Here is a 23895-nt window from a genome sequence, read left to right as displayed (position 1 = left end):
TGTGCACTTGAGAAGAATGTGTATTCAGTTGAGTTTGGATGTAAAGTTCTGTAGATATCTGTGAAATCCCATCTGGTCCAGGGTATCATTTAAAGCTCTCATTTCTTTGGAGATGCTGTGCTTAGAAGACCTATCGAGTGTAGAAAGCGCTAGATTGAAGTCACCAAGTATAAGTGTATTATTATTTAAGTATGTCTTAACTTTGGTTATTAATTGATTGATATATTTGGCAGCTCCCACATTCGGGGCATATATATTGAGGATTGTTAAGGCCTCTTGTTGGATAGATCCTTTAAGTATGAGATAGTGTCCCTCTTCATCTCTCACTACAGTCTTCAGGGTAAATTTTAGTTTATTTGATATAAGGATGGCTACCCCTGCTTTCTTTTGAGGACCATTTGAATGGTAAATGGTTCTCCAACCTTTTATTTTCAGGCTGTAGGTGTCCTTGTGTCTAAAACGAGTCTCTTGTAGACAGCAAATAGATGGGTCCTGCTTTTTTATCCAGTCTGAAACCCTGTGCCTTTGATGGGGTCATTAAGCTGTTCACGTTCAGAGTTACTATTGAAAGGTATGAGTTTAGTGTCATCATGAACTGAAGTTCCTGTTTTTGTGGATTGTTCCACTGAACTTCTTCTTAAAGGGGAATTTTAAGAGTCCCCCTTAAAATTTCTTGCAGAGCTGGTTTGGAGGTCACATCTTCTTTCACTTCTTGCCTGTCTTGGAAGCTCTTTATCTCTCCCTTTTCTTTTGAATGAGAGCCTTGCTGGATAAAGTATTATTAACTGCATGTTTTTCTCATTTAGGACCCTGAATATATCCTGCCAGCCCTTTCTGGCCTGCCAGGTCTCTGTGGAGAGGTCTGCTGTTACCCTAATACTCCTCCCCATAAAAGTCAGGGATTTCTTGTCTCTTGCTGCTTTAAGGATCTTCTCTTTATTTTGGGATTTGCAAGCTTCACTATTAAATGTCGAGGTGTTGAAAGGTTTGTATTGATTTTAGGGTGGATCTCTCTATTTCCTGGATCTGAATGCCTGTTTCCCTTCCCAGATTAGGAAAGTTTTCAGCTATGATTTGTTCAAATACATATTCTGGCCCTCTGGCCCTTTCGGCACCCTCGGGAACCCCAATTAAACGTAGGTTTTTCTTCCTCAGGCTGTCATTTATTTCCCTTAATCTATCCTCATGGTCTTTTAATTGTCTCTTTTTTCCTCAGTTTCCCTCTTTGCCATCAACTTGTCTTCTAGGTCACTCACTCGTTCTTCCACCTCGTTAACCCTCGTCGTTAGGACTTCTAGTTTGGATTGCATCTCATTCAATTGATTTTTAATTTCTGCCTGATTAGCTCTAAATTCTGCAATCATGAAGTCTCTTGAGTCCTTTATGCTTTTTTCTAGAGCCACCAGTAGCTTTATAATAGTGCTTCTGAATTGGCTTTCTGACATTGAATTGTAATCCAGATTTTGTAACTCTGTGGGAGAGAGGACTGTTTCTGATTCTTTCTTTTGAGGTGAGGTTTTCCTTCTAGTCATTTTGCTCAGTGCAGAGTGGCCAAAAGCAAGTTGTATTGGGAAAAGGAGAAAAAGAGAGGAGAGAAAGAAGGAAAGAAAAGAGAAAAAAGGAAGAAAAAAAAAGAGAGAAGAAAAAGAAAGAGAGGGAAAAAAAGGTGGGGGAAGCAAACAGAAATCAAAAAGCAAAAAAAAGAAAAAAAACAGCACGGGGGAGTACCTTCTGATTCTGTATACTTTAAGTCCCTTGGCTTCCCCTGGAACTTGTCCGTCTAGCTGGTCTTCTGGGGGAGGGGCCCGTTGTGCTGATTTTCAGGTGTTAGCAGTTGGGGGAGCTGCTCAGCCCCTGCCTGGTGCTCAGTGGGGGTTGTTTACCCCTTGAGGCCCCAGGAGGAACAACCCCAGTGGCTGCCTCAGCTCTGGAAACCTGGATTCAGCCCCTGCAGTAACTCCAGAGCTCTCAGCCTGCAGGGCCTGGAGGCTCCAGGCAGCGCGCTGATCTGCTCAGCTCGGGGCAGGAGCGTCCTTGCTGTCCTGGGCCCTCCTGGCCTCTGCGTGTCCCAGGGGGAGGCCGGATCCTGGGCTGTGTCCCCGGCGCCCTGTGCTCTGGGGCCTGCGCTCCTGGCCAGGCAGCCCCTTCTCTGCGGAGCTGCCGCCCGAGCCCCTCGGAGCTGCTCCCGGGGGGCCGCGTAGCCCCCTCCGCGTGGAGCCTCTTCCTCTGCTGGAGCTACCTCCGTTCTGCTCCCAGGGCTGCGCAGCCCCCTCTCCGTGGAGCCACCACCCGAGCCTTTCCAAGCTGCTCCCGGGTCGAGTCCTTAGGGAGCTCGGCGCACTCTCCCCAGGGCGCAGGCGTCTGTTAGTGTCCCAGGGAGCCTAAGGGCATCCCCACCCTCCTGGGGTCCTGCTCCAACTCCCTGCGAGCCCCTTTCCGCCCGGGAAGGTCGGTGCAGCTCCTGCTTCTCCGGGACGGGGCTCTCCTGTCCTGGGGACACTCGCCCCGGCCTTAGCCCTGCTCCTTGCCGGGCCCCTCCCTCTTGGAGGCCTTTTGTTTCTTTATTTCTCCCCCCCCCCCCCCCCCCCCCCCCCGGGTCTTCCTACCTTGATAGAAGCGTGAACTCTTTTCACTGTAGCGTTTCAGCTGTTCTCTCTTTAAATCTCAGGCCGAATTCGTAGATTTTCAGGATGATCTGAAGGCTGTCTAGGTAATTTGGTTGGGACAGGAGATTTGGGGACCCTACTCTTCCGCCATCTTGCCCCTCCCTCCTCTTTCTCCTTTTCTAATACAGGTGCTTAGTGCTAATAAATTTCTGCTGAGTCTTGTCTTAGCAGCTCCCCACAAATTTTGATAAGTTTTCGTTTTCATCCAGTTCAAAATATTTTATATCCTTCTTTATTTCTTCTTTGCTCTACAGGTTATTGAGAGGTATATTGTTTCCAGTTACTTGGGAGATCTTCTGGATATCTGCTATTGATTTCTAATTAAATTCCATTTTGATCAGAGAATATACTTAAATCCTTTAACGTTACTGAGATTGTCTTATGGCCTAGAGCATGGTTTGTGCTGGTAAAGAATCCATGCACACTTGAAATGAATTTGTGTTCTGGTCTGGTTAAGTGGAGTATTCTTTGAGTGGCAAGTACAGTAAGTTAACAGTGATGCTCCGATCTTCTGTACCTTGATTTTCTCCTTGGTCCAGTGTATTTTTTTGAAAGGATGGTATTGAAACCTCGGACTATAATTGTGAATTTGTCTTTTTCTCTTTGCCAGGTCCACTGGTTTGATCCTTCATAGATTTAAAAGCTCTAGTACGGAGTGCACAAACATTTAAATTGTCGGGTCTTTTCATGGACTCCTCTCTTATTATGAAAAAATAGTAACAGTGTTCTGTGTGTTTATAACATGTGTAAAAGTAAACTGTATGACCACAGCAACATCAGAAGGGGAGAAATGGAAGAAAATTTAGGCATCTTATTTTTAACTATATATTTCAGTCTTCTTCCTTATCAGATGGTTTACCTGAAATGACATTTATTCTCCCTTCCCCTTGCTTTAGTTATCAGTGAGGCAGTAGAAATATGAAAGTAAGTGGAGTCCTTAGAGCCGCACAGAGGGGAAATGCCTCCACACAGCCTCGTGCTTCCCACCCATTCAGCAGGCTGTCACATCCTCTCTATTGAAATGGTGACCAATGAGAGGAGGAAAAGGTTTTTTTTGTGGATTTTCAGGGTTTTTCTTTATGGGAGATGGGGATTGAGTGTTAGATTTGGGGTTTCTCACTTACTGTCATGATCATGGTTTTGTGGTTATTCACTTCATTGTACTTCACAGACATCGCATTTTTACAAATTCAAGGTGTGTGGTAACCCTACACCTAGGTAGGGTTGGCACCATTTTCCCAACAGCATTTGTTCAATTCATGTTTCTGTGTCATAATTTTGGTAATTCTGGCAATAGTTCAGTCCTTTTTATTATTGCATTTGTGTATAATACAAACTGTGATCAGTGATTATAATTCACTGGAAGCTCAAATGTTAGCATTTTTTTCACAATATTTTTTTTTTAGTTAAGGTTTTTTTCAGATTTAATGCTATTATACACTAACTAGACTTTAGTATGTATTTGTGTGTAAACCTAACTTTTATGTGCACTAGGAAACCAAAAAATTCATTTGACTCCCTATATTGTGATGCCCCCTTTACTATGGTCGTCTAGAACCAGACCCACAGTACCTTCGAGGTGTACCTGTGGTGGTTTTATGGGCAGGAATTCAGGCATCACTTGGATGCACTGTTATCACTTCCTGTGTTCTAGGAGCCTGCACCGCTGTTTGAGCTGGCCATGCTCGCCCTGGACAGTCCCGAGAGCGGCTGGACGGAGGAGGATGGTCCCAAAGAAGGACTTGCTGAGTACATTGTTGAGTTTCTGAAGAAGAAGGCTGAGATGCTCGCAGACTATTTCTCTCTGGAAATTGATGAGGTGTGTGACAGCCATTCTTAGGCCTTTGTTTTATTCTTCAGATAGGAGTCAAGTTCTAAGATAATCCAAGATCAGGGCAAGAAGGCTGTTGTTCGCTCCAGTTAGAAGCAGCATGTGACATCCATTCACGTCTTCACTCCCTATTTGCATTTCTCGGTTACACAAATATTTTCATATCCATTCATGCCCATTCCTGTGCCTGGGGTGAAGGACTCGGGAGAGTGGAGTCCATAGTGCCTACAGGCCACAGCAAATGAGATGATGCCAAGCCACTTGATTTCCTTGTTTCTTCCTTTTATCCCTTAATCTTTGGGGCTTTTCATCTCGATGTATTCTTTAGTTGGTGAACATAGCGAAAGAACAAGTTGTTTTGCCTCATGTCAATACAAAAAGCTTTTTTTTTTTTTTTATTTTTTTTTTTTATTAAGATTTTATTTGAGAGAGAGAGAACATGAGCAGGGAAGATGGGGAGAAGTAAACTCCCACTGAGCAGGGAGCCCGACATGAGGCTTGATCCCAGGACCCTGGGATCACAACCTGAGCTGACGGCAGGTGTTTAACCAACTGAGCCACCCAAGTGCCCCAAAAAAGCTCTTTAAGTGCCCTGCTCTCCTGCCCCCAGTGCACTGCTCAGGTACCAACTCACCCAGAGTGCCCGGTATGAGGACAAGACCTGGAGGAAGCCCTGGGGAAAGGGAACTGGATTCAACTCTAACATTGTATTTCTGATTTCCCTGTCCTGGCCTTTTCTCCACAAACAGGAAGGGAACCTGATTGGATTACCCCTGCTGATTGACAACTATGTGCCCCCTTTAGAGGGTCTGCCTATCTTCATTCTTCGACTAGCCACGGAGGCAAGTGGTCAAGCCATCCCTAAGTGTGTGGGTGCATGTGTGTGGGCTGGAGGGCAAGGGCACAGGGCTGTACCTTCACGTCGAATGAGGAAGATGAAAAGGATGAAAGAGCAGAAGGCCCCACCCCCACCCCACCTCTCCCAGCAGTATTCAGCAATTCCAGGTTACAAATTGAATGCCTAAACAGTTAACATTTAAAAAGTTAACTGAGCTGGCCATGTTGGAATGGCCACTCCACTTGGAATGAAATGTGTTTATTAAAGCAAGTACCTATGTTGAGGTATTAAATTCTCTCCTTGGACCAGGTGAACTGGGATGAAGAGAAGGAATGTTTTGAAAGCCTCAGTAAAGAATGTGCTATGTTTTACTCCATTCGGAAGCAGTATATATCTGAGGAGTCGACCCTCTCGGGCCAGCAGGTACTGCGGTGATGCACATTAACACCCGGAACTGGAATGAACCCTCACACAACCTTTAGGAAGTTAAATTCGCTGTCTCTGAATTCCTGTGATTAGCTAGCTGTACACAAAAAGGGCCTGAGTGAATGCACTTCCTACTACTGCCAGTGAACATCATAGTCAGGATCAGACACTGTTAGATCCTGCTACAGTCAACACTTCCTCCCGAATGGAAACCAAGTTTCCACGGGAGAAAGTCAGCCTTCTTTTCCCCTTATCTCCTCTCCCACAGTCAGGCCTGTAGGATCCCTAAGAGGATGTTTCAACCGCAGTAGGTAAAACAACCCATTGTAACCAGCAGGACTTCAGGCCTAGTACACGTCAGTCAGGAAACCATGAACACTGGGGTGTGAGAGGGGTAAACGGGGAGGCTTGTGACATCTCACATGTCTTTTCCAGAGCGAAGTATGCGGCTCCTCTGCAAACCCCTGGAAGTGGACTGTGGAACACATTGTCTATAAAGCCTTCCGCTCACACCTTCTGCCTCCCAAACATTTCACAGAAGATGGAAATATCCTACAGCTTGCTAACCTGCCCGATCTGTACAAAGTCTTCGAGAGGTGTTAAACACAGTCACTTGTGGACTCTGGGATATGCAGTTCCTGCACTGTGTCCTGACAAGGATAGGTCTTACGGTTGAAAACTCCCGTTTGCCTTCTCACTAGAAGCACTCTTTCACAGTTGATGGACTAATCAGAAATAAATTGTCCAAGGCGTCCTGACATGATTCCTTATTTAATTTCATCACACTTGAAAGGTGTTCTAGATCCATTTTCCGCTACAGTATACCTCATTATGGTGAAGAATCCAGTAGTTTGAAAGCCCTTTGGGCATCTGATAAGAATTCTAAAAAGGACTTGAGATTCTATAGATCTTGCTTTGGTTTGATTCTTTGTGTATTCTGGTACATTTCTAATATCAGGTGATACAAATTATGCTGATTCACATGCCTTTGAAAAGAGATCCTGGACATACAAGAGGCTCTGGTGACAAAGAGTATGGAGAAAGCTGAATTGATAATCTGTTACTACCTTAAGTAACCAAAGCTAATTAATTTATTTGTAATGAAAAACTTGGAAGAAGACAAAATCCTATCAAGTCTGTAACTAGTGTGCACTTTAACTCAGCCCCCTTTTTAATGGCTGTGAATACTACCAGCTTAAGATAAAGTTGTAGTTATTCTTGTCTGAAGAATGACCATGACATAAAAACACAAACGTAAGCTGTAGGTGCCATTACAATGAGCTGCCTTAACGCTAGCATGCGTTAACAGAAATGTGCAGTGAGCACGAGGAGGAACGCCTACAGTTACTGAGGTAAAATCCAGATTGTGAAGAAGGTTCCATAGAAAAGAATGGGGAACTCTACCTAATGAACACATGGAGCCATTCTGTTTGGAGACTGGAACAGAAGAGACAAATTTGTTGTACCACAAAAGGGGCAAGTCAGGTTCTAGTCAGGTTCTACCACAGAGAACTTCCAAAAGAACTTCCAAGAGGCTCCGTGAGCCCAGCGGGGCATAGGCTGAGCGGCCGGGCCAGGAGGGGGTCTCCATGGTGTGCTGGCTCACAGGACCACATCCTCAGCCTCTCCCACAGCTCCTGCTTGGCTGACTGCTGCTACGACTAGAGAGAATTTATAGGAAATCTCTTCCATTCAGGACAGTGGTTTTCATATTTTTAAAAAGGCTAAATGTTCTGAAGAAGGGGGTATTTTGTAGAGCTCTTCTTCATATTCAGATTAGCTTTAGCATCTGGTTTCAAGTCTAATGTATCTATCTAAGGAGACATTAATTCACTAGACTTTCCCCAGCATTTGTTCTGAAGCCACAACCACCATCTCCATAAAACCACCTTGATTCTGAGGGCAAAAGAGAATAACACATCCTGCAAAGTGGCCATGCTGGATGATGAAAGCCTCTTGAATTGGGTGCCTTTAAAGATGAAACCAAAGTTCTTAAAACGCTGTATATTGCAGATCCTTCTCCTTGCAGGGGAGAGAAAATAAGAGGGGTGGGTGTGGCTGCCTTGATTTGTCTTGAAGCCTTCTCTAACAAAAATGAATGTGTCAGTAGCCAGCTGTGGTCAGCAACAGGGTGCGTTTAATAGAGTCTTCAGGCCGACCTCCCCCCACTTCCTGCCCGCCCCCCTCCCCACCGGGCTCCTCTGAGGTTTCATTCCACAGATCAGCAGCAGATGAGATACTTTACATGAGACACAGCACGGCTGATGTTGAAGACGAAGGGGCCCTACTCTTACTTTAAGAGTGTAAGGCTTTGGACTTCCCCGGCCACATGCAATAAAGCAAGTTTTATATACACTCCCCATAAATCTTTTTCTAACATTTTCTTATATAAATTTAAATATTTTACAAAAAAAAGGCTTTTCCTCCAAACATAGAAATTTGAGTGAAACATATATTCCCTACCTGTGAACTTGTTTCTTCACTAAAATATAAAGGCTATCTGATATTAAGGGTAAGTGTCTTTTGACTGCTGGAGATGACTGAAGTCTGAATTGCACCGTGGAGAAGGCACTTATGTTTTCCGAGGTCTCCAGTCACGTTATCGCATTGGGCACTCACAGAGTTGCTGTCCTCCAGAACCTGTACCAAGGCCTCCGAGTGCCCAGTCACTGAGGCAGCTGGGGAAAAATGGTGAGTAAACTTGATTCTAAAATTATGGCATAAAAAATAAAAACAGCACGGACCAGTTCTCAGTCTAGAATCAAACTACAAACGAAATCCAGAGTGTTCATTCATGAAGATTCAAACCTGTTTCATTCTCTCATAAATTATAAAATACAAAGGTGGCTATTTTAATGACAAATCTCAAACAGTACTGAAGGGGGTCGGTGTCATTGGACAAAGAGTCAGTCTGTCCGGATGGGACCTGAGGGGCAGCACCCGAGCTGAAGGGCAGCCTCCTACTGCTGTGCCAGAAGTGCAGTCCTGTTGGCCTTCATCTTCTCCAGCCGCTTGGCCAGGTGGCTGTTGGTCATCTCCATCTCCTCAATCTTGTCCAGTGCTGTTCGTAACTGCAGATAGGGAGAGCCTAGTCACCTCACATGGTCACACCCAAAACCCAGTGTCACTTCAGCCGCCCCCACCCCCAAGAAAAGGAAACAGAAGCGCTGGGCCACCCCATGGCCTTGTTTCTCTTCCAGTGAGACTCAACAGGGACACTGAGCAAACACAGGTCAGACTGCAGATGGAAAAACAGACCGGCTCTAAAACACAAGGGAGATTATCCTTTTTCTTAGTCTCATAAAAGTAAATGGCAAGTCATTGCACAGGTGAGAAACTGACACAGAAGAGTAAGAGACTCCACTGCAGCTCCCCTAAGATGGGACCCAAGATTCAATTTCCCAGGCCACAAAGAATCTTTTCTTTCAGGAATGTGAGGCTGCAAAAGCAGGTACCTCCCGCTGGAGCTTCCTCTTTTCAGCCTTCAGTTCGTCCTCCACTTTCTCGGCATTCTCGGCAGCCGTCTTATACCTCAGCACCTGGCCCTCGAGCCGGCTGATCTGTCAACAAGAGAACGTGGGCCTCTGCTAATGGGCACTGGAGCCCCTTTCTCGCAGCCACGATGGAAACACCGCGTCATTACAGATCCCGAGTCATCCCCTCACAGTGAGTCATAGGGCCTCTCAGAACCCGACAGCTATTTATAGATCCAGAAATGTCCCCAGAGAGGATTACAGCTGGAGAGTCATTATGGGGCCAATTTCCCATGTTAAGTTTATGATGAATATATTAAGTGCCAAAGTAACACTGCAGGATGAGACTAAATGGAAAAGCTTTTAGACCTTCTGAAATGTACAATAAGGAATTTTCAAACTACTGTCTTCCTGAAATCTCTTGAATTATCTGGAAAAAACAGAATTACAGCCACAGCCTTCTACGTTTTGACAGCCAACAGAAGGCTAAAGTGCCCTGCTAGGTTTTTCCTGCTGCCTTCTCCACTTTAATACAGAGCTTTTCTAGAGACCCCAGCCCCACCCCCACCCCCCCCCCGCCCCGCGGAGGCAGCCCAGAGAAACCTAGGTACTCCTGGAGTTAGCCACTCAGATGCAGGAAACAGACATGTTTCAAAGGGGGCATAAATCACTTGGTAGTGCACTGAGAAGTACTTACATTCTGTTCCAATGTGGTTATATCCTGTTCTGCTTTTGAAAGCTTAAATTTGTATTCACTAATTTGTCTATTGGCATCTCCTGGAAGAGAAGAGAACCTGTGTCAGTGCAGGGGTGCCCTAAGGCAGTGACCACCTCTGCTGCCCAGGAGGGGGCTGTGCAGCGGAAGCAGACAAAATCCAAAGGCCTTGGCACTTCCCACAGCCTGGGCCCTACAGCGGCTCTCCTGCAAGAAGCTCTAGTACCCGATATAAGCATCCTTTGGACCAGGGGGTTTGGAAGAAATTTTACTCTCCAGTCCAGCGGCCCCCACCCAGCTCTCGTGCTGCACGCCGCACCCCCCCCCCCCCCCCCCCCGCGCCTCTGGTTGTCCTCGCCATCCTACTTCCCGGGCTCCCTTCGGCAGCTACACACCAAAGGCCCTACTCTCCCTGCCTCCGTCAGGGCTCTCCTCAGTCTGGTGAACTCCTCCTTCCATGTTGCAGTTTACTTACACTGTCTTTTCTAACACTGATCGTGCTTTCTAAACACTGTACATGTGTGGGGGACGAGCCAGCTCTGCCTTCTTCAGCTACCTTGATCTTGCCAAGGGCTTTTTGCATGTGCTTGATAAACGTTAGCCGAAAGATGCTTTTCAGTAATGTGATTCTGTGATGGGTGGACTTCTAAATCATTAGTTGTACTTCTAACCTAAGAAGTCAGTCATTTAAAATGAGAAGTCGAGGGGTGCCTGGGTGGTTTAGCTGGTTAAGTGTCTGCCTTCGACTCAGGTCATGATCTCAGGGTCCCGGGATCAAGCCCCACATAGGGCTCTCTACTCAGTGGGGAGTCTGCTGCTCCCTCTCCCTCTCCTGTGTGCATTCTCTCTGTCTCTCTCAAAATCTTTAAAAAAAAATAAAATGAGAAATTTAAAAGTTCCCTCCAGCAAATCATATTTAACAAAAATCACTCTGAAATCATTATAGGGTAGAATCATAAGGCCTATAGGAGATAAACCAAATCTAACCTATCTAACTTAACCTTTCTGCTTTTCCACATCACTGAGATTACAACTACTTATATAATCTTCAGCGAGAGGATCTTCTCAAGAGTAGTTATGGTCACCTGAAAAGTAATGGGGCTATAAAACTCCTGCTCCCAAGGCCTTTCTGGCAGTGATAGATAAGAGTTCCTACTGCTGAGCTCTAAAACAGAAGGTTCAGGATCTGGGTTTTTTGTTTTGTTTTGTTTTGTTTTTTAATTCTCCATCCCAACCATTTACCAATTATGACAATGTGCTGCTTCCTTCTCATGGCAAACCATCCTTTCCTTCCTGTTTTCAAGAGTGTAAGTCCTTCATCTCTGCCATTTGGTGCTTGCCATGAAATTCCATTCTACAACACGATGCTTATGTCCCCAGGGTTCATTTGCCAGCCAGGCCCAGTCTACCAGGTCCTGCTGGGCCCACCTCATTCTACAGCTGACTCTGGGTCCTTTCCAGATACCAGCTCTGTAACGCTCACCTGCCATAGGAGCATTCACACAGATGGCATGCCCGACCCCCTCAGTGTGGCTCCTTTTGAATTTGCTGCTTTAAACCAGTCTCTTTCAAATCTACCCCTGCCCTCTCTCTAAGACTGCTCACAGCCACTGTGCTGGTCCAGCTGATCATAGCCTCCCAACTGGTCAGCCTGTCTTCATCACACCGGTCTTCATCTATCCTCCATGCCAAAATATTTCTAAAACAAAATACTCAACAGGAAGTATCATGAGGGTCTCAACTGATACCTAATAAAGGACATGACACTAACCTCAAAAGCCAGTATTAAGAGTATTAATAAGCCTTAAACCAAGAAGCCTTTTCTGTTTAGCCTAATGCAAATTATTTAGATGAAAAGGCCATGGAATAACCAATATTTAAAAATAAGTTATCAGAAAAGCCACAATTTAAATTGAAAAAAAAGTCTCCCCTTTCCATGAATGACACATTATCTAATTATATATGAATGGCTGCTGACCTTCCCCTCCCCCCCCCACCATGGAGATTACTGTGAACGCAGCAGGCATTTTAAAACAACATGGGGTCAAAAGAAAGGGAGAAGGACTGTATGAGGTAAACTGAATAGGCTTACTTTGTGGCCTGGTTTTAAATTACATCTATAAAGATTAATGGTTAATAAGAAAAACTTCTGGCAAACTTCTGAAACAATTCAACATTCGTGTGAGTTCCAAACATACCCCTCCACTATCCAAGAGAGTTTTTGCAAGAAAAATGTCACTAGGAAGGGGACCGTATGGGAGCTCAAAGGTGACCCAGCTGTGGAAGAGGACAGTGCCAGGAAGACGCGGATTCCAAAACATCTCTAGAAATCATGGCAAGGAGGGGGAAGAGGACTAATCCAGGTTCTTAATCCAGCCCCTGAAGCACAGAGGCTCCTAGAAGCCTCAGCCTGGCCGCACCACCTATCAGGAATCCATTCTGGGCCGCTGAGGACTAAGCAGTCTTCGTAACTGCTCCCCTCGAGAAACAGGCATCCCGACCCTGGCAACCCCCAAGCCGTTGCGTCCCTGGAACAAAGCCTCCCTCCCGGGCGGCACTGCCCACCGGGCACCTACTCTGCATCTCGATGAACTGCAGGTCCGAGCCGTTGTGCAGCCCCGCCAGGTCCGCAGCTGCGTTCTCGCTCCGGGAGCACTTCTGCCGCTCTTCCTCGAGCTGCAGCTTCAGCCTCCGGATCTGAAACAGAAAGAGAGGTCTGTCACGAAATCCACAGGGCTGGTCCTCGGCCACCCAAAACTGGAGCGCCCACCATGGGGCCAAGGCCAGGTGCGCTAGCCACAAACTGAGTGACGTCAGAAGAAGCGAGCTCCAGGACCACGTGTCCCCATCAAAGCTGCCCTGTTTTATGTAGGCTGGTGGAACAGCAGGTCTGTTCAGCGTTTTTCACTGCTCTTATTAAATTCACTTTTTAATAAAATTCCATGTGCAGTTAGATGGTTTTCTCTTAGAATTAGGGTAAATATTCTAGGTTAAATATTTAGGAAATGAATACCAAAACTTGAAGTCAATTAAAATATTAAATGTTAAATTAGTATTAAATATTAACACATATATTAGGTGAAATATTTAGAAAACCCTGTGTATGCAGAAATAATGTATCAAACACAGTTGATCTACCTTACTTTATCCAAAATAAAGGATGTTCATAGTAGCTTATTCATAATAGCTCCAAACTGGAAATAATCCAAATGTCTGTCAACAGGAGCATAAACTGTGGCACATCTGTACAGTAGAATTACTACCCACCAAAAAAGGGAAAAGCATACTACTGATATGTGCAATGATAAGTATGCCACACGGAAGATGCCAAACAAAAGAGGAGGACATACTGTGTAATTCCAATTATTTAAAACTACAAAATACAAACACTAATCCACAGTGACAGAAGAAAGCCAGTCAGCAGCTGCCTGGAGAGGGGGAGAGGAGGCTCAGGAAGGAAGGCTTACTAAGGGACACCAAAACTGGAGAGTTATGAATACTTTCACCATTTTGACTATGGTCATGGTTTCATTAGTATTGTTATGGCTTGAGTTGTATCCTTACGTAATTCATATGTTGAAGTTCTAACTCCCAGTACCTCAGGATGTGAACTTACTTGGAAATAGAGCTACTGAAAATGCATTTAGTTGAGATGGAACAGGATGGGCCCCAATCCAACATGACTGGTGTCCTTATAAAAAGAGCCATATCAAGAGAGACAAACACGTACAGAGGAAAGATGATGTGAAGACATGCAGAATGCTATCTACAGGTCAAGGAATGCCAAAGACTACCAGCAAACCACCAGGAGCAAGAGAAGTATGGAACAGATTTCCCTTCACAAGCCTCAGAATGAACACTGCTGGGCTACCCGGTGGCTCAGGGGTTTAGCGCAGCCTTCAGCCCAGGGTGTGGTCCTGGAGACCCGGGATCGAGTCCCGCATCGGTCTCCTTGCATGGAGCCTGCTTCTCCCTCTGCCTGTGTCTCTGCCTCATTCTCTCTCTCTCTCTCTGTATCTCTCACAAATAAGTAAATTTTAAAAATCTTAAAAAAAAAGAATGAACACTGCTGCCACCTGACTGCAGGCATTTGCTAATCTCCAAAACTGTCCAGACAGAAAATTTCTGTTGCTCTAAGCCACCCAGTTTGTGGCAATTTGCTATGGCAGCCCTCAGACAGTAATACAGTAGGTACATTTGTTTGTACACTTTACGTATGAGTGGCTTATTCTACACCAGTTATACCTTAGTGAAGCTGTGGGGTTTATTTATTTTGCAAACTGAAGAAACTAAAACTGAATCAAATGAAAAGGAACTCTGGGTTGAAAAAAGACAAGGCCCAGTGGACACAAGAGCCCCCCCCCACACAGAGAACAAGGAGATTGGTGAACAGACATATACTGCATGCTGAGGCCCCCAGTCTGGCCTCAGTTCCCAGAATGCTCCCAGCAAGACTGCTCCCTGCACTGAGCACAGGGGGGATGGCTCCGTGCAGACCATCCATCTAGTCTAAAGTAAAGACCAACATTCTCATGTCAAAATTTCCCAACAAAACACCCAGCCACATCAGCCTTACAAAGATAGGGACATCTGCTCAGAGGTGCCCATCAGCATTTTAATTCTGCCCCACCCCACAAAACTTAGGGCCAAGTAAATATACATCAGAGAGCATCAGTTAGGAAATAAACTATGCCAATGGAAGGAAACAGCAAAGAACAGTGACAAACTATCAATATCCTCCGAGATAAGTGAAAATATCTGCATCCTGGAAATGACTGCAGAAACACAAGCCCAATGGAAGTATTCAAAGCTAAAGCTGAAACAATCTTTCAAAAGTAAAGCAAAAGAGATAAAGGGATGGACAAATAGAAGAGAAACAAAAAAGTCAAAGCATTGGTCCCAGAGGTCTACTGCTCCCTCCTTCAGAAATCAGAGCTGTGTTTTCCTAAATGCCTACAGGTCTTCCCAGCATAGATTTGGGGAGCACTACAGCTCAGAACTCCAAGGGGGACAGAGCCTCCCCAGGCCTCCTTTGCCTTTCATCATCAAGGGTCATCAAGGGTCAGTGTGATACTCAGGGTTAAAGGGGCTTCCCTAGCTGGGACCCTGTCACCACTGGTCAAGGGGAAGCCTGGACATTAAGACCAAGTGTGCCACACCCCCAGTGGGGGAAAGGGCAAGCCCTGTGCTAGGAGGAAACCCATGCTCCCCAGATACCCCTAGCCTTTCAACATCTGCCCTGCATGAACCAGGACTAGTTTTTCATTAACCCCATCATAATTATGTCCATCTCAAAGCACTCATCCTCCTGCACTCTCCTCGCAGGGCTCTCTCTACACAGCCACCTTCCACCTCTGCATCTCTCCTAACCCTGCCCAATGCCTGAAACTCAGCCTCTGAATGGTCCCCTCACCTAGTGCATTAGCAGAAACCCACTCTCCCCTGAGAAGCCTGTTCCCTCTGCAGCCTGCTGACCTTCTGGCAAGTTCTCCCACAGCCCTCCTACCACTGAGCCTGAGAATGGAACACATGACCTGCTTTCTGTGCTGTTGCCCAACTTATTCTCCCTCGGTATTCCCTAAAATTCCTGCTTCCAGACCTCCTCCCCTCCAATTCCACATACCAACCACCCCTCATCACGGCTATCACCCTACTCCTCTTCACCATTCAGTTCCTGACCCACACTCCCTCTCAAGTAAAGCCTGGGTACTTTCAAGATTCGTCTAGGTAGAGGCTTTCCCTATGACTGATGGCAGTATCTGGAACACGTCCTCTCCAAGGATCTGATCTTGCCATCTATCTCCTTTTGCCCTCACTACTCTCCCCAGGCACACACTAGAGCTCCCACTAGGCAAGTGCAATCCCTGCATGAGTCAGTCCCATTATCCTCTCTCTAACCTTTATATTCCTGGTCTTTCCAGCTCCCCTCAGGACCCCAAATCCCCAAATCCTTCAATCCCACTGATATTTCCCATCTTCTTTCCCCTGGGTCTTGACATCTTCCTGGATTACCCATTTGCCTCCTAACTCACGTAATCTCTGGGGCCATCATTATCAATATTCTTGTGCACACGTCCTCACCTCCTCTGCCCAGTTACACTCCTGGGTGTACACACCTGCACCTATGTCCACTAAATGTGGCTAGAGAAATGCATAGACTAAGTGTGTTCACACAAACCTCTAGCATACCATCTAACTTACATATTCATTACATCTATTGTTTATTGTCTGGTCTCCTCCCACTAAAATGTAAGGTCTATTACTGCAGGGATTATTTAACTGATTTGTTCACAGAAATATGCCAAATGCCTGGAATAGAGCCTGCTAAGTGGTGGAATCTCATTCAACATTCAAACAACTGAAAAGGAGTTTCAAAAAGAGATAACAGAATATGAGAGGAGAAAACCAGTCAAGAAATTTTCCCAGGATTGAAGATAGGAATTCCTAGAATTGACAACTCCAAATCACATCACTGTGAAACTTCCAAACACTAAGGAGAAAGTATGATAATAAGCTGCTACAGAGAGGAAGGAATCACATACAAAAGATGAAAAATCTGAATGCCCTTGAAATCCTCAACATACTGGCTTCCGTGGAAGCCAGAAGACAATGAAGCAATTTCTTTAAAAAAAAAAAAAAGATGAAGGAAAATGATTCCAATGAAGAAAAATTCTATACACAAACTGTTAATCAAGTAATAGGGTAAAATGAAGACATTTTCAGGCCTCCAAAGTTAAGAAAAATGTATAGCCAATGTACCCTTTTCTCAGGAAGTTACTGGGGGATGTATCAAGGAACGAATAAAAAAGGAGGAAGTAATAGGGCATTACAAAAAGGGAATCCAACCTGCACCACAGGCAGAGGAAATCCCAGGTGGCAAGGACAGGCAGGCCATTATGTTCCCACGGGGCCAGGTCTGACGCTCCAAGAATCAACAAGCGGAACTGAGATAATATTTGGCACATGTGAAAACATTAAGACAAGATTTAACTACTGCTGCAGACATGGCAGCTAAACTGGTAATAAATACACAGGAAACCAAGCAGAGGCAAAAAAAAAAAAAAAAAAAGCCACAGTATTAACTCTGGGGGAGTTGGAGCTGTAAAGAGAGAAGGTTGCAGGGCTCCATGGCAAGTGGCGCTTACAAGTCCTGATAACATGCACAGACCGGATGCACACTATGCCTTCACTAGGAGGACGGGATGACAGAGGCTAGATGGTCATCTTCCAGAGGGGTGTCAACAGACCGTGCCCCAAAAAGAACCATCAAGAAACAACGTCAACCTATGAGATAGAAATACACCAGAATGGTACACATGGAAATTTGCTAAACCAATAGGAATGGTCGGGGTGAAGGTGAGGAGGCAGGGCACAGAATTCTCCTCTTCACAACAAGCTTCAACTATTTAACTCCTTAAACTCCAAATACAATCAATTTTTTTAAAAGAACAGGAAACAACAAATATGAGTTATCTTTTTGTCCTTCAAATCTTGAGTACTGATGTTTGAAAGAAGCACATTTCTTTCTTGTGTACATCTTCATTCGCTAACATTTTGCCATTATTTAGTCCGTTAAATCAACAAGACCTTCCAGTGAGAAGAATGCCTTTACCTGTGATAGTAGCTCTTCCTTTTCTCCAGCAAGTTTTCGTAGCCTGACATCTAAAACAAATGGAAAATAAACTAAATTTGTGATGATACAGTGCCGAAACAATTATTCTTGAAATTAAAAAACTGCAAACATTATCTGATAAACAACTTATAGCTCTCAATATCAAGAGAAATGAAGGCTTAAGTTAATGGTGCAAAGGAAATGTAGTTAGTTATTTAGTGGTTGTGTATTTGTACACAACTGTTAGCTATCAAGGCACTAAATACAACATTTGCTCCCAAGGGCAGTGATTTTCCATTTAAGACAAACCAAAGTACAAAGATCACTTCCTTGTTTAAAAAATGTGCAAGCTTTCACCAGCAGACAGACAACTCAAATACCGGGGTGCTCTCACAGGCTTAATTAAGCCTCACAGGAGCAAACAAAATCTGGGAGAAAAGACAGGCAGGGTAAGAAGGGGCCCAGGTGGAGAGGCTGGAAGAGAGAAAATAGGAACACAATGCTGAAGGAGCAGAGACCCACACAGGCTAGTGGGGGAAGTGGAGACCAACTGTGAGCCACAGGCAGGCAGTCAGTAGAGGACTGATCTGGGGTGTGGCTGCAGGATTGCTAGGGCTCACTCCCAAGCAGGCCTTAAAACAAGCTCCTTACACTGAGGGGGACCATAGATGAGTAAAAGCAGCAGCTGACACTGAGCCAGCGCCTCCCACAACCAACTAAGGTTACGACCAAACATAAGAGCTGGTTCCCCCAGTACCTTCCAAATAAGCAGAGGAAGCCCTGGACTGCCCCCAGCCACACACTCAGTGCCTTTTCCCCCTGCCTCGCCTGCATCCTCTGCTGTATCAAAGTGTTCCACTATGTGTTTACTAACTCTGAAAAAGTCCCACTCCTCTAGGAAACCCATACAGAATGAAAACAAAAGAAAAAATATCTTTTTTAAATTAAAAAAAAAAAGTGAGCTGGTGGTTGAGTATCCATGCAATTTTCCTTCCTCTAGAGCAGAATTCTTAGTGGAGCCAATGAGTAGGCATCTGTGTGGCTTCCTGGGAGAGGTGTTATTAAAGTCTCAAAAGCTTAAATTTAAGAGGCTTAGATTTTAAGAGGTTCAGAAACTCTGCTCTAGAAACACTCCTCTAAGATCTGACTTCTTGGTCATCTGTTTCTTGCCTTAAGAAGTGCGGTGGCCAAGAGCTACAGAACCCTGGGATAAGTAGCAGAGCATAAAACCAGATTCTCCAGGAAAAAGAAACTTAAAACATACTTGGGAAGTCCCCTACCAGCCTGCTGGTTCCCTGGGACACATGTGCTGGATCATGTCTTCTGGGAAGGTTTGTATCTAAGTACAAAAGCAATGTGTATACACCAACAGTGCTTCTATCCAGGACCCTTACAATGACCCAGATGCTGGTTTCCCAAGATCAAGGATGGCTAAAGACAAGGTGCCCAGATTTCTTCCTGCTAAGAATTTAGATAAACCTCAGATGGCCCTTGTGTTATTTTTGTTATCCAAGATGGGATATGAGTAAGCCAGAAGTCTAATAGGACAGTGAATCCAAGTCAACATAGCAGCAGGCAGCATCTTACCTAGTGGACCTTCTCCTGCGGACTCCAAGACCTGAGCAGCCTCCTGAGACACCACAGTGATGGCTCCGACCACTGGTTCATGATTGACATCACCATTGGGAGTGCCATCAGGGATTATAACTAAGCCATGTTTCTGTGGAGAAGGAAAAAACCCACCGTCACAAAACATGGCCCACGTGGAAGCAGTATGCTCTGTCGGGCAACTCTGTGACCATAGTTTTGCCACAGGTAACATCCGGTTAGAACTAGTGACATAGAATATAGCTCCGTAGAAGAAATGACCGAAACCTACCAAATCTGCATTGAGGAATGAACGCTGGTTTGTCTTCGGGCTGGGAAAGATAACAGGATGAAAGGAAGAAAGAATAAAGCAGTGAGGGATTGAACTCCAGGCTAAAGCTAACATACCTCTCCTGTCTTCACTGTCTCCTTCAGGTCAGCCAGCTCCTCTCTGAGCGTATCTCGCTCATTCCTAAGGCAGGCAATGTATTCTTTCTGTTTCTCTAGGGCCTGGTTTTAGACAGGGTAGCAAAGGAAAGAATGGCACAGAAAAAGAGCAAGTGAAAGAGGTAGCAGAGAGAACCTAATTCAAATAAACAAAGATAAGGGCATAAAAGACAAGGGAGTAATAAAAGCTTAGAAACTGGCAGTTAGATATGGGAGGAAATACAAGGTCATATGGACACACATCTCCACAGGAGACTTTTAACAGAAACTGGTTAATCGTGCATCAATTCGCCAAAACATGCTCATCACATCAGGCAGGAGAACTGATCTTTCTTTTCCAGTTGATGAAAAAAAACAGGAAAAGGAAGATGAAGACAGCAGTAATATTAAAGTTTTCCTTACTATATTTTCATATGGTGACCAAAACAAACAAACAAATACACTTCATGTTTAACTAAAATTGTTCATTCAAGAAGACAGTGAAAATTCTTAATTACAAAATTAATTTTAAAATGTTTTAATTTAAAAAAAAAATGTTTTAATTTAAAAAAATTTTAATGGCCCTGGAAGAAAAAAATAACCAGTATGCACAAGCTATCTTACTTAAATATTGGCTGTAGTGATTGTTCTTCAAGCAGTATGGCAAAATATTCCTCAAAAACCACTTACTTCAAAATAGCTATCTCCAAAGTGATTCCCAAGGACCTGTTTGTTGCTGTTGTTAATTTAATTAAATACAATTAAAAACCATCTGGTTTCTGGTATACCCTTCTAAATGGGAAAAACAAAATTAAAACACTGACAAAATAAATGCAGCCCACCTATGGAGTGCAGGAGAGTATGGGTTTGGGGATCAGGCTTTTGAGTCCTGGCACGTACTAACTTAACCTATGCCTCAGATTTCTCATCGGAAAAACATAAGGAACAACAGTAGTACTGCCCACGTACATAGTGCGAGCACTGCTGCAGTGGGAGAGTCCCAGGGAAGGCTCAGGGAAAGCCCACCACTTTTTTCTTTCTTTCTTTTTTTTGGGGGGGGGAGGGAATATTTATTTTATTTTGTTATTATTTTTTAAATTTTCCATAACTATTATCTTTTTTCTTATAAATTTATTTTTTATTGGTGTTCAATTTGCCAACCTATATAATAACACCCACTGCTCATCCCATCAAGTGCCCCCCTCAGTACCCATCACCCAGTCACCCCCACCCCCCGCCCACCACCCCTAGTTCATTTCCCAGAGTTAGGAGTCTCTCATGTTCTGTCTCCCTCTCTGACATTTCCTACTCATTTTTTTCTCCTTTCCCCTTTATTCCCTTTCACTATTTTTTATATTCCCCACCACTTTTTTTTTACTTGGATCTCCCTTGCCACTGCCTGAATCACAACTGTCAGAGCTGAGACCAACAGTGCAGAAGTAGGCACATGCTTTGGTCATCACTGAAAAATCAGATCTGTTCTATGTAATGAAATAACCCAGAATTCAAAACATACCCCAGGCAAGCAGTCTATGCAGACACCTGACAGCCAGACTATTTTGAAAAAGCCTTTCTCTACACAAGTGTTCATATATTTAATATTTTCTGCCAACAGCCCCGTTAGGCCAAGAAGTTAAACTACAACAGGTAACTTTCCTCTCAGTTTACAGGGTTAGAAACCAAGCCAACTGCTTCATTACTGATTAAATCATTACAGTCTTACTGTGCACCCAAACTGGCAATAAGTAAATAAGGGATGCTAGCAACCACCATCCATGTAGCTCCAACTATATCGTATGCAGTGCTACAAAGACACGTAATTTTGCCCTAATAAATTTACAATTTCTCCCTTATACATCCTGCACTTGTTTTATCTCCATTTCACAGATCAGAAAACTGAAGCTCAAAGAGGTGTTTATATGAATATAATTTTTCCCTCTCAAAGTTGCAGTAAGTGGCAAAGCCAGAAAGTGAATCCATTTCTTTTTGGTTCCAGTTCAGTTTGGTTCCAAAACCTTTGCATACTTTTCTATGTCACAGTCCCAAGAAGGCCACGATTATGTTTCCTTACTGTCATCCCAGATGTTTCTGGAAAAGTAGTCTGTAAGGGCAAGCCCAACCCATACTCACCCAAACTGCAACACCACTATCTGATTTCCTTTCAGCAATTTACATTCACACCATATGGCATGTCTTGCCTTTATATTAATAATTTGAGTTTCTGGCATCATGAGGCATTTACCCTAACACTGCAAGCTAATATTACCACTCTATTACATTAATAACAAATGTTAATATCAGGACAAAAAAGCACAAAGCAATACTTTCCCATCTGTTGACAGACACTTTAACTTCTGTGGGTTAGATATTTGTGGGTTATTGGTAGCTGCGTGCATAGTTATGCCATGCATCACCACATATAACCGGTCAGTGATCATTGCCACAACATGCTCTACATAAACAACACCACTAAATAAATATACAAGATCTCTTAGGAACAGACCAATTTGAAACTAGAAATTCTAGCAAATGCCAGAACGTGCCATTTGCCCCCCTTCCTACATCTTATAGCAATGGATTTTATCTCTACTTTCGAACTTTTTGATTTCATCTTCCCAGAATTATGGACGGGAAAATAAACTACATCCCATAAGTTCTCCCCTTTCACCACAAAGTTTGGAGGCTACCAAAATATCTTATAATTGGAGCAAATGTATTCACATTGGCTCTGAAGTCCTCTGTAGGACCTGACCATAAAACCACTACCCTGTGCTTGCATTTAATAATAGCTCTTACAGTAGATTCCACCAACACCCCCCCCCCTCCCCGCTAGGATAAAAACTACATGCTTGTGGGATCTAAGTAATTCTTTACCCTTGACCTAACCTCAAATTCTAGTGTCAAGAAGCCTGAAAGTTATGTATAACAGGCTGAACTTAGGGGGCAACAGGTTATTTTTCCATGTAATTGCACGGGGCCAGAAATATCTTTAGTCAGAATGGGAGTGAGTCTCATACTGGGCTATCCAGTCCTTTCTATGTACTTATTCAACACATCACCACTTGGAACTTGGAACTGCCTTAGGGCTACAAGCAGGACTACAAGGATTGATGAAGGAGAACCAAAGAAAACCAAACTCTAACATGAGAATAATGGCCATGTTCCTTTACCAACTTACTAACTTTAAATCTTGAAAATGAAGCTAGAGACAAGTGATATATTAGGTAGTTAAAGTCACTGACTATACTGAAAATGTGTCTTATGTAAGTCATGGGAAGACCACATCAGGATGGCTACCAGAAAAAAACAGAAAACAGAAAAAAAAAAAAAAATGGAACCCTTATGCAGCGTTGATGAGAATGTAATATGGTATAGTTGTTGTGGAATACAGTCTGACTATTCCTCAAAAAACTTAAACATATCATTGCCATATTATGCAGCAATTCCACTCCGTGTTATGTATAAACCCAAAGAAATGAAAGCAGGGTCACAAAGAGGTATTTGCAAACTCATATTCACAGCAGCATTATCCACAATAGCCATAAGGTGGAAGCAAACCAAGTGTCTGTCCACCAACAGATGAATGGATAAACATGGTACGTACGGACAATGAAATATTATTTGTCCTTAAAAAGGAAAGACATTCTGACACGTGTCCCAAGGCAGATAAACCTTGCGGACATTATGCTAAGTGAAGTAAGCCAGTCACAAAAAGACAAAGACTCTAGGATTCCACTTAAATGAGGTACCTAGAATAGTAAATCCATAGAGACAGAAAGTAGAATGATGGCTGCCAGGGGCTACTAGGAGAAGGAAATGGGGAGCTGTTTAATGGGCACTGTTTTGTTCTGAAAGATGAAAGAGCTCTGGAGGTGGATGGTGGTGATGGTAGCACAAGAGAGTGAATGTACTTAATACCACCAAACTCTACACTGAAAAATGGTTAAAGTGGTAAACTTTACATTATTATTATTATATTATTATTATATTATTTATATTTGTATTTTACCACAATTTAGAAAGTTTCCTAAAAAGTCAAAGGAAGAACCAACTATCGATACATGCAACTTGGATAAATCTCAAGGGATTTATGCTGAGTGAAAAACATAACCCCAAAGGGTTAAATACTGTATGATTCTATTTATATAATAGTCTTATAATGGCAAAATTACAGAAATGAGAAAGATTAGTGGTTGCCAGGATTTGGGGAGGAGTAGGGGAGGTAGTAGATAAGGCTATAAAAGGGCAACGGAAGAGATCCTTTGCGGTGAAAATGTTCTGTATTTTGCCTATAGCAAGGTCAATATCCTGGCTGTGATAC

General features: G+C 43.8%; 2 protein-coding genes across 41 annotated transcripts in view; one reads left to right on the top strand and one right to left on the bottom strand.

Annotated features, from left to right (window-relative positions):
• MLH1 (mutL homolog 1) overlaps nucleotides 1-6519 on the top strand; it is a 49036-nt gene extending 42517 nt beyond the window's left edge. For all 7 annotated transcript variants that reach the window (XM_072793396.1, XM_072793398.1, XM_072793399.1 and 4 more), the window contains 4 exons: nucleotides 4321-4485; nucleotides 5247-5339; nucleotides 5645-5758; nucleotides 6197-6519. In XM_072793396.1, coding sequence (XP_072649497.1) covers nucleotides 4321-4485; nucleotides 5247-5339; nucleotides 5645-5758; nucleotides 6197-6364 — 540 coding nt within the window. In that variant the 3' untranslated portion in view covers nucleotides 6365-6519. The remainder of the gene's footprint in view (nucleotides 1-4320; nucleotides 4486-5246; nucleotides 5340-5644; nucleotides 5759-6196) is intronic.
• Nucleotides 6520-8548: 2029 nt separating this feature from the next.
• The window catches only part of LRRFIP2 (LRR binding FLII interacting protein 2), a 110178-nt gene continuing 94831 nt past the window's right edge, over nucleotides 8549-23895 (bottom strand). For 28 of the 34 annotated variants that reach the window (XM_072793406.1, XM_072793404.1, XM_072793407.1 and 25 more), the window contains 7 exons: nucleotides 19557-19658; nucleotides 19149-19281; nucleotides 17562-17611; nucleotides 12526-12646; nucleotides 9932-10011; nucleotides 9217-9321; nucleotides 8549-8832 (listed from right to left, as the gene is read on the bottom strand). In XM_072793406.1, the coding sequence (XP_072649507.1) occupies nucleotides 8722-8832; nucleotides 9217-9321; nucleotides 9932-10011; nucleotides 12526-12646; nucleotides 17562-17611; nucleotides 19149-19281; nucleotides 19557-19658 (702 nt within the window). In that variant the 3' untranslated portion in view covers nucleotides 8549-8721. The remainder of the gene's footprint in view (nucleotides 8833-9216; nucleotides 9322-9931; nucleotides 10012-12525; nucleotides 12647-17561; nucleotides 17612-19148; nucleotides 19282-19556; nucleotides 19659-23895) is intronic. The other 6 variants (XM_072793423.1, XM_072793429.1, XM_072793440.1 and 3 more) reach the window with 1 other exon arrangement.

This window comes from Canis lupus, chromosome 22 (assembly GCF_048164855.1).
Source record: "Canis lupus baileyi chromosome 22, mCanLup2.hap1, whole genome shotgun sequence".
Lineage (NCBI taxonomy): Eukaryota > Metazoa > Chordata > Mammalia > Carnivora > Canidae > Canis > Canis lupus.
This window is presented reverse-complemented; position numbering and strand designations above follow the sequence as displayed.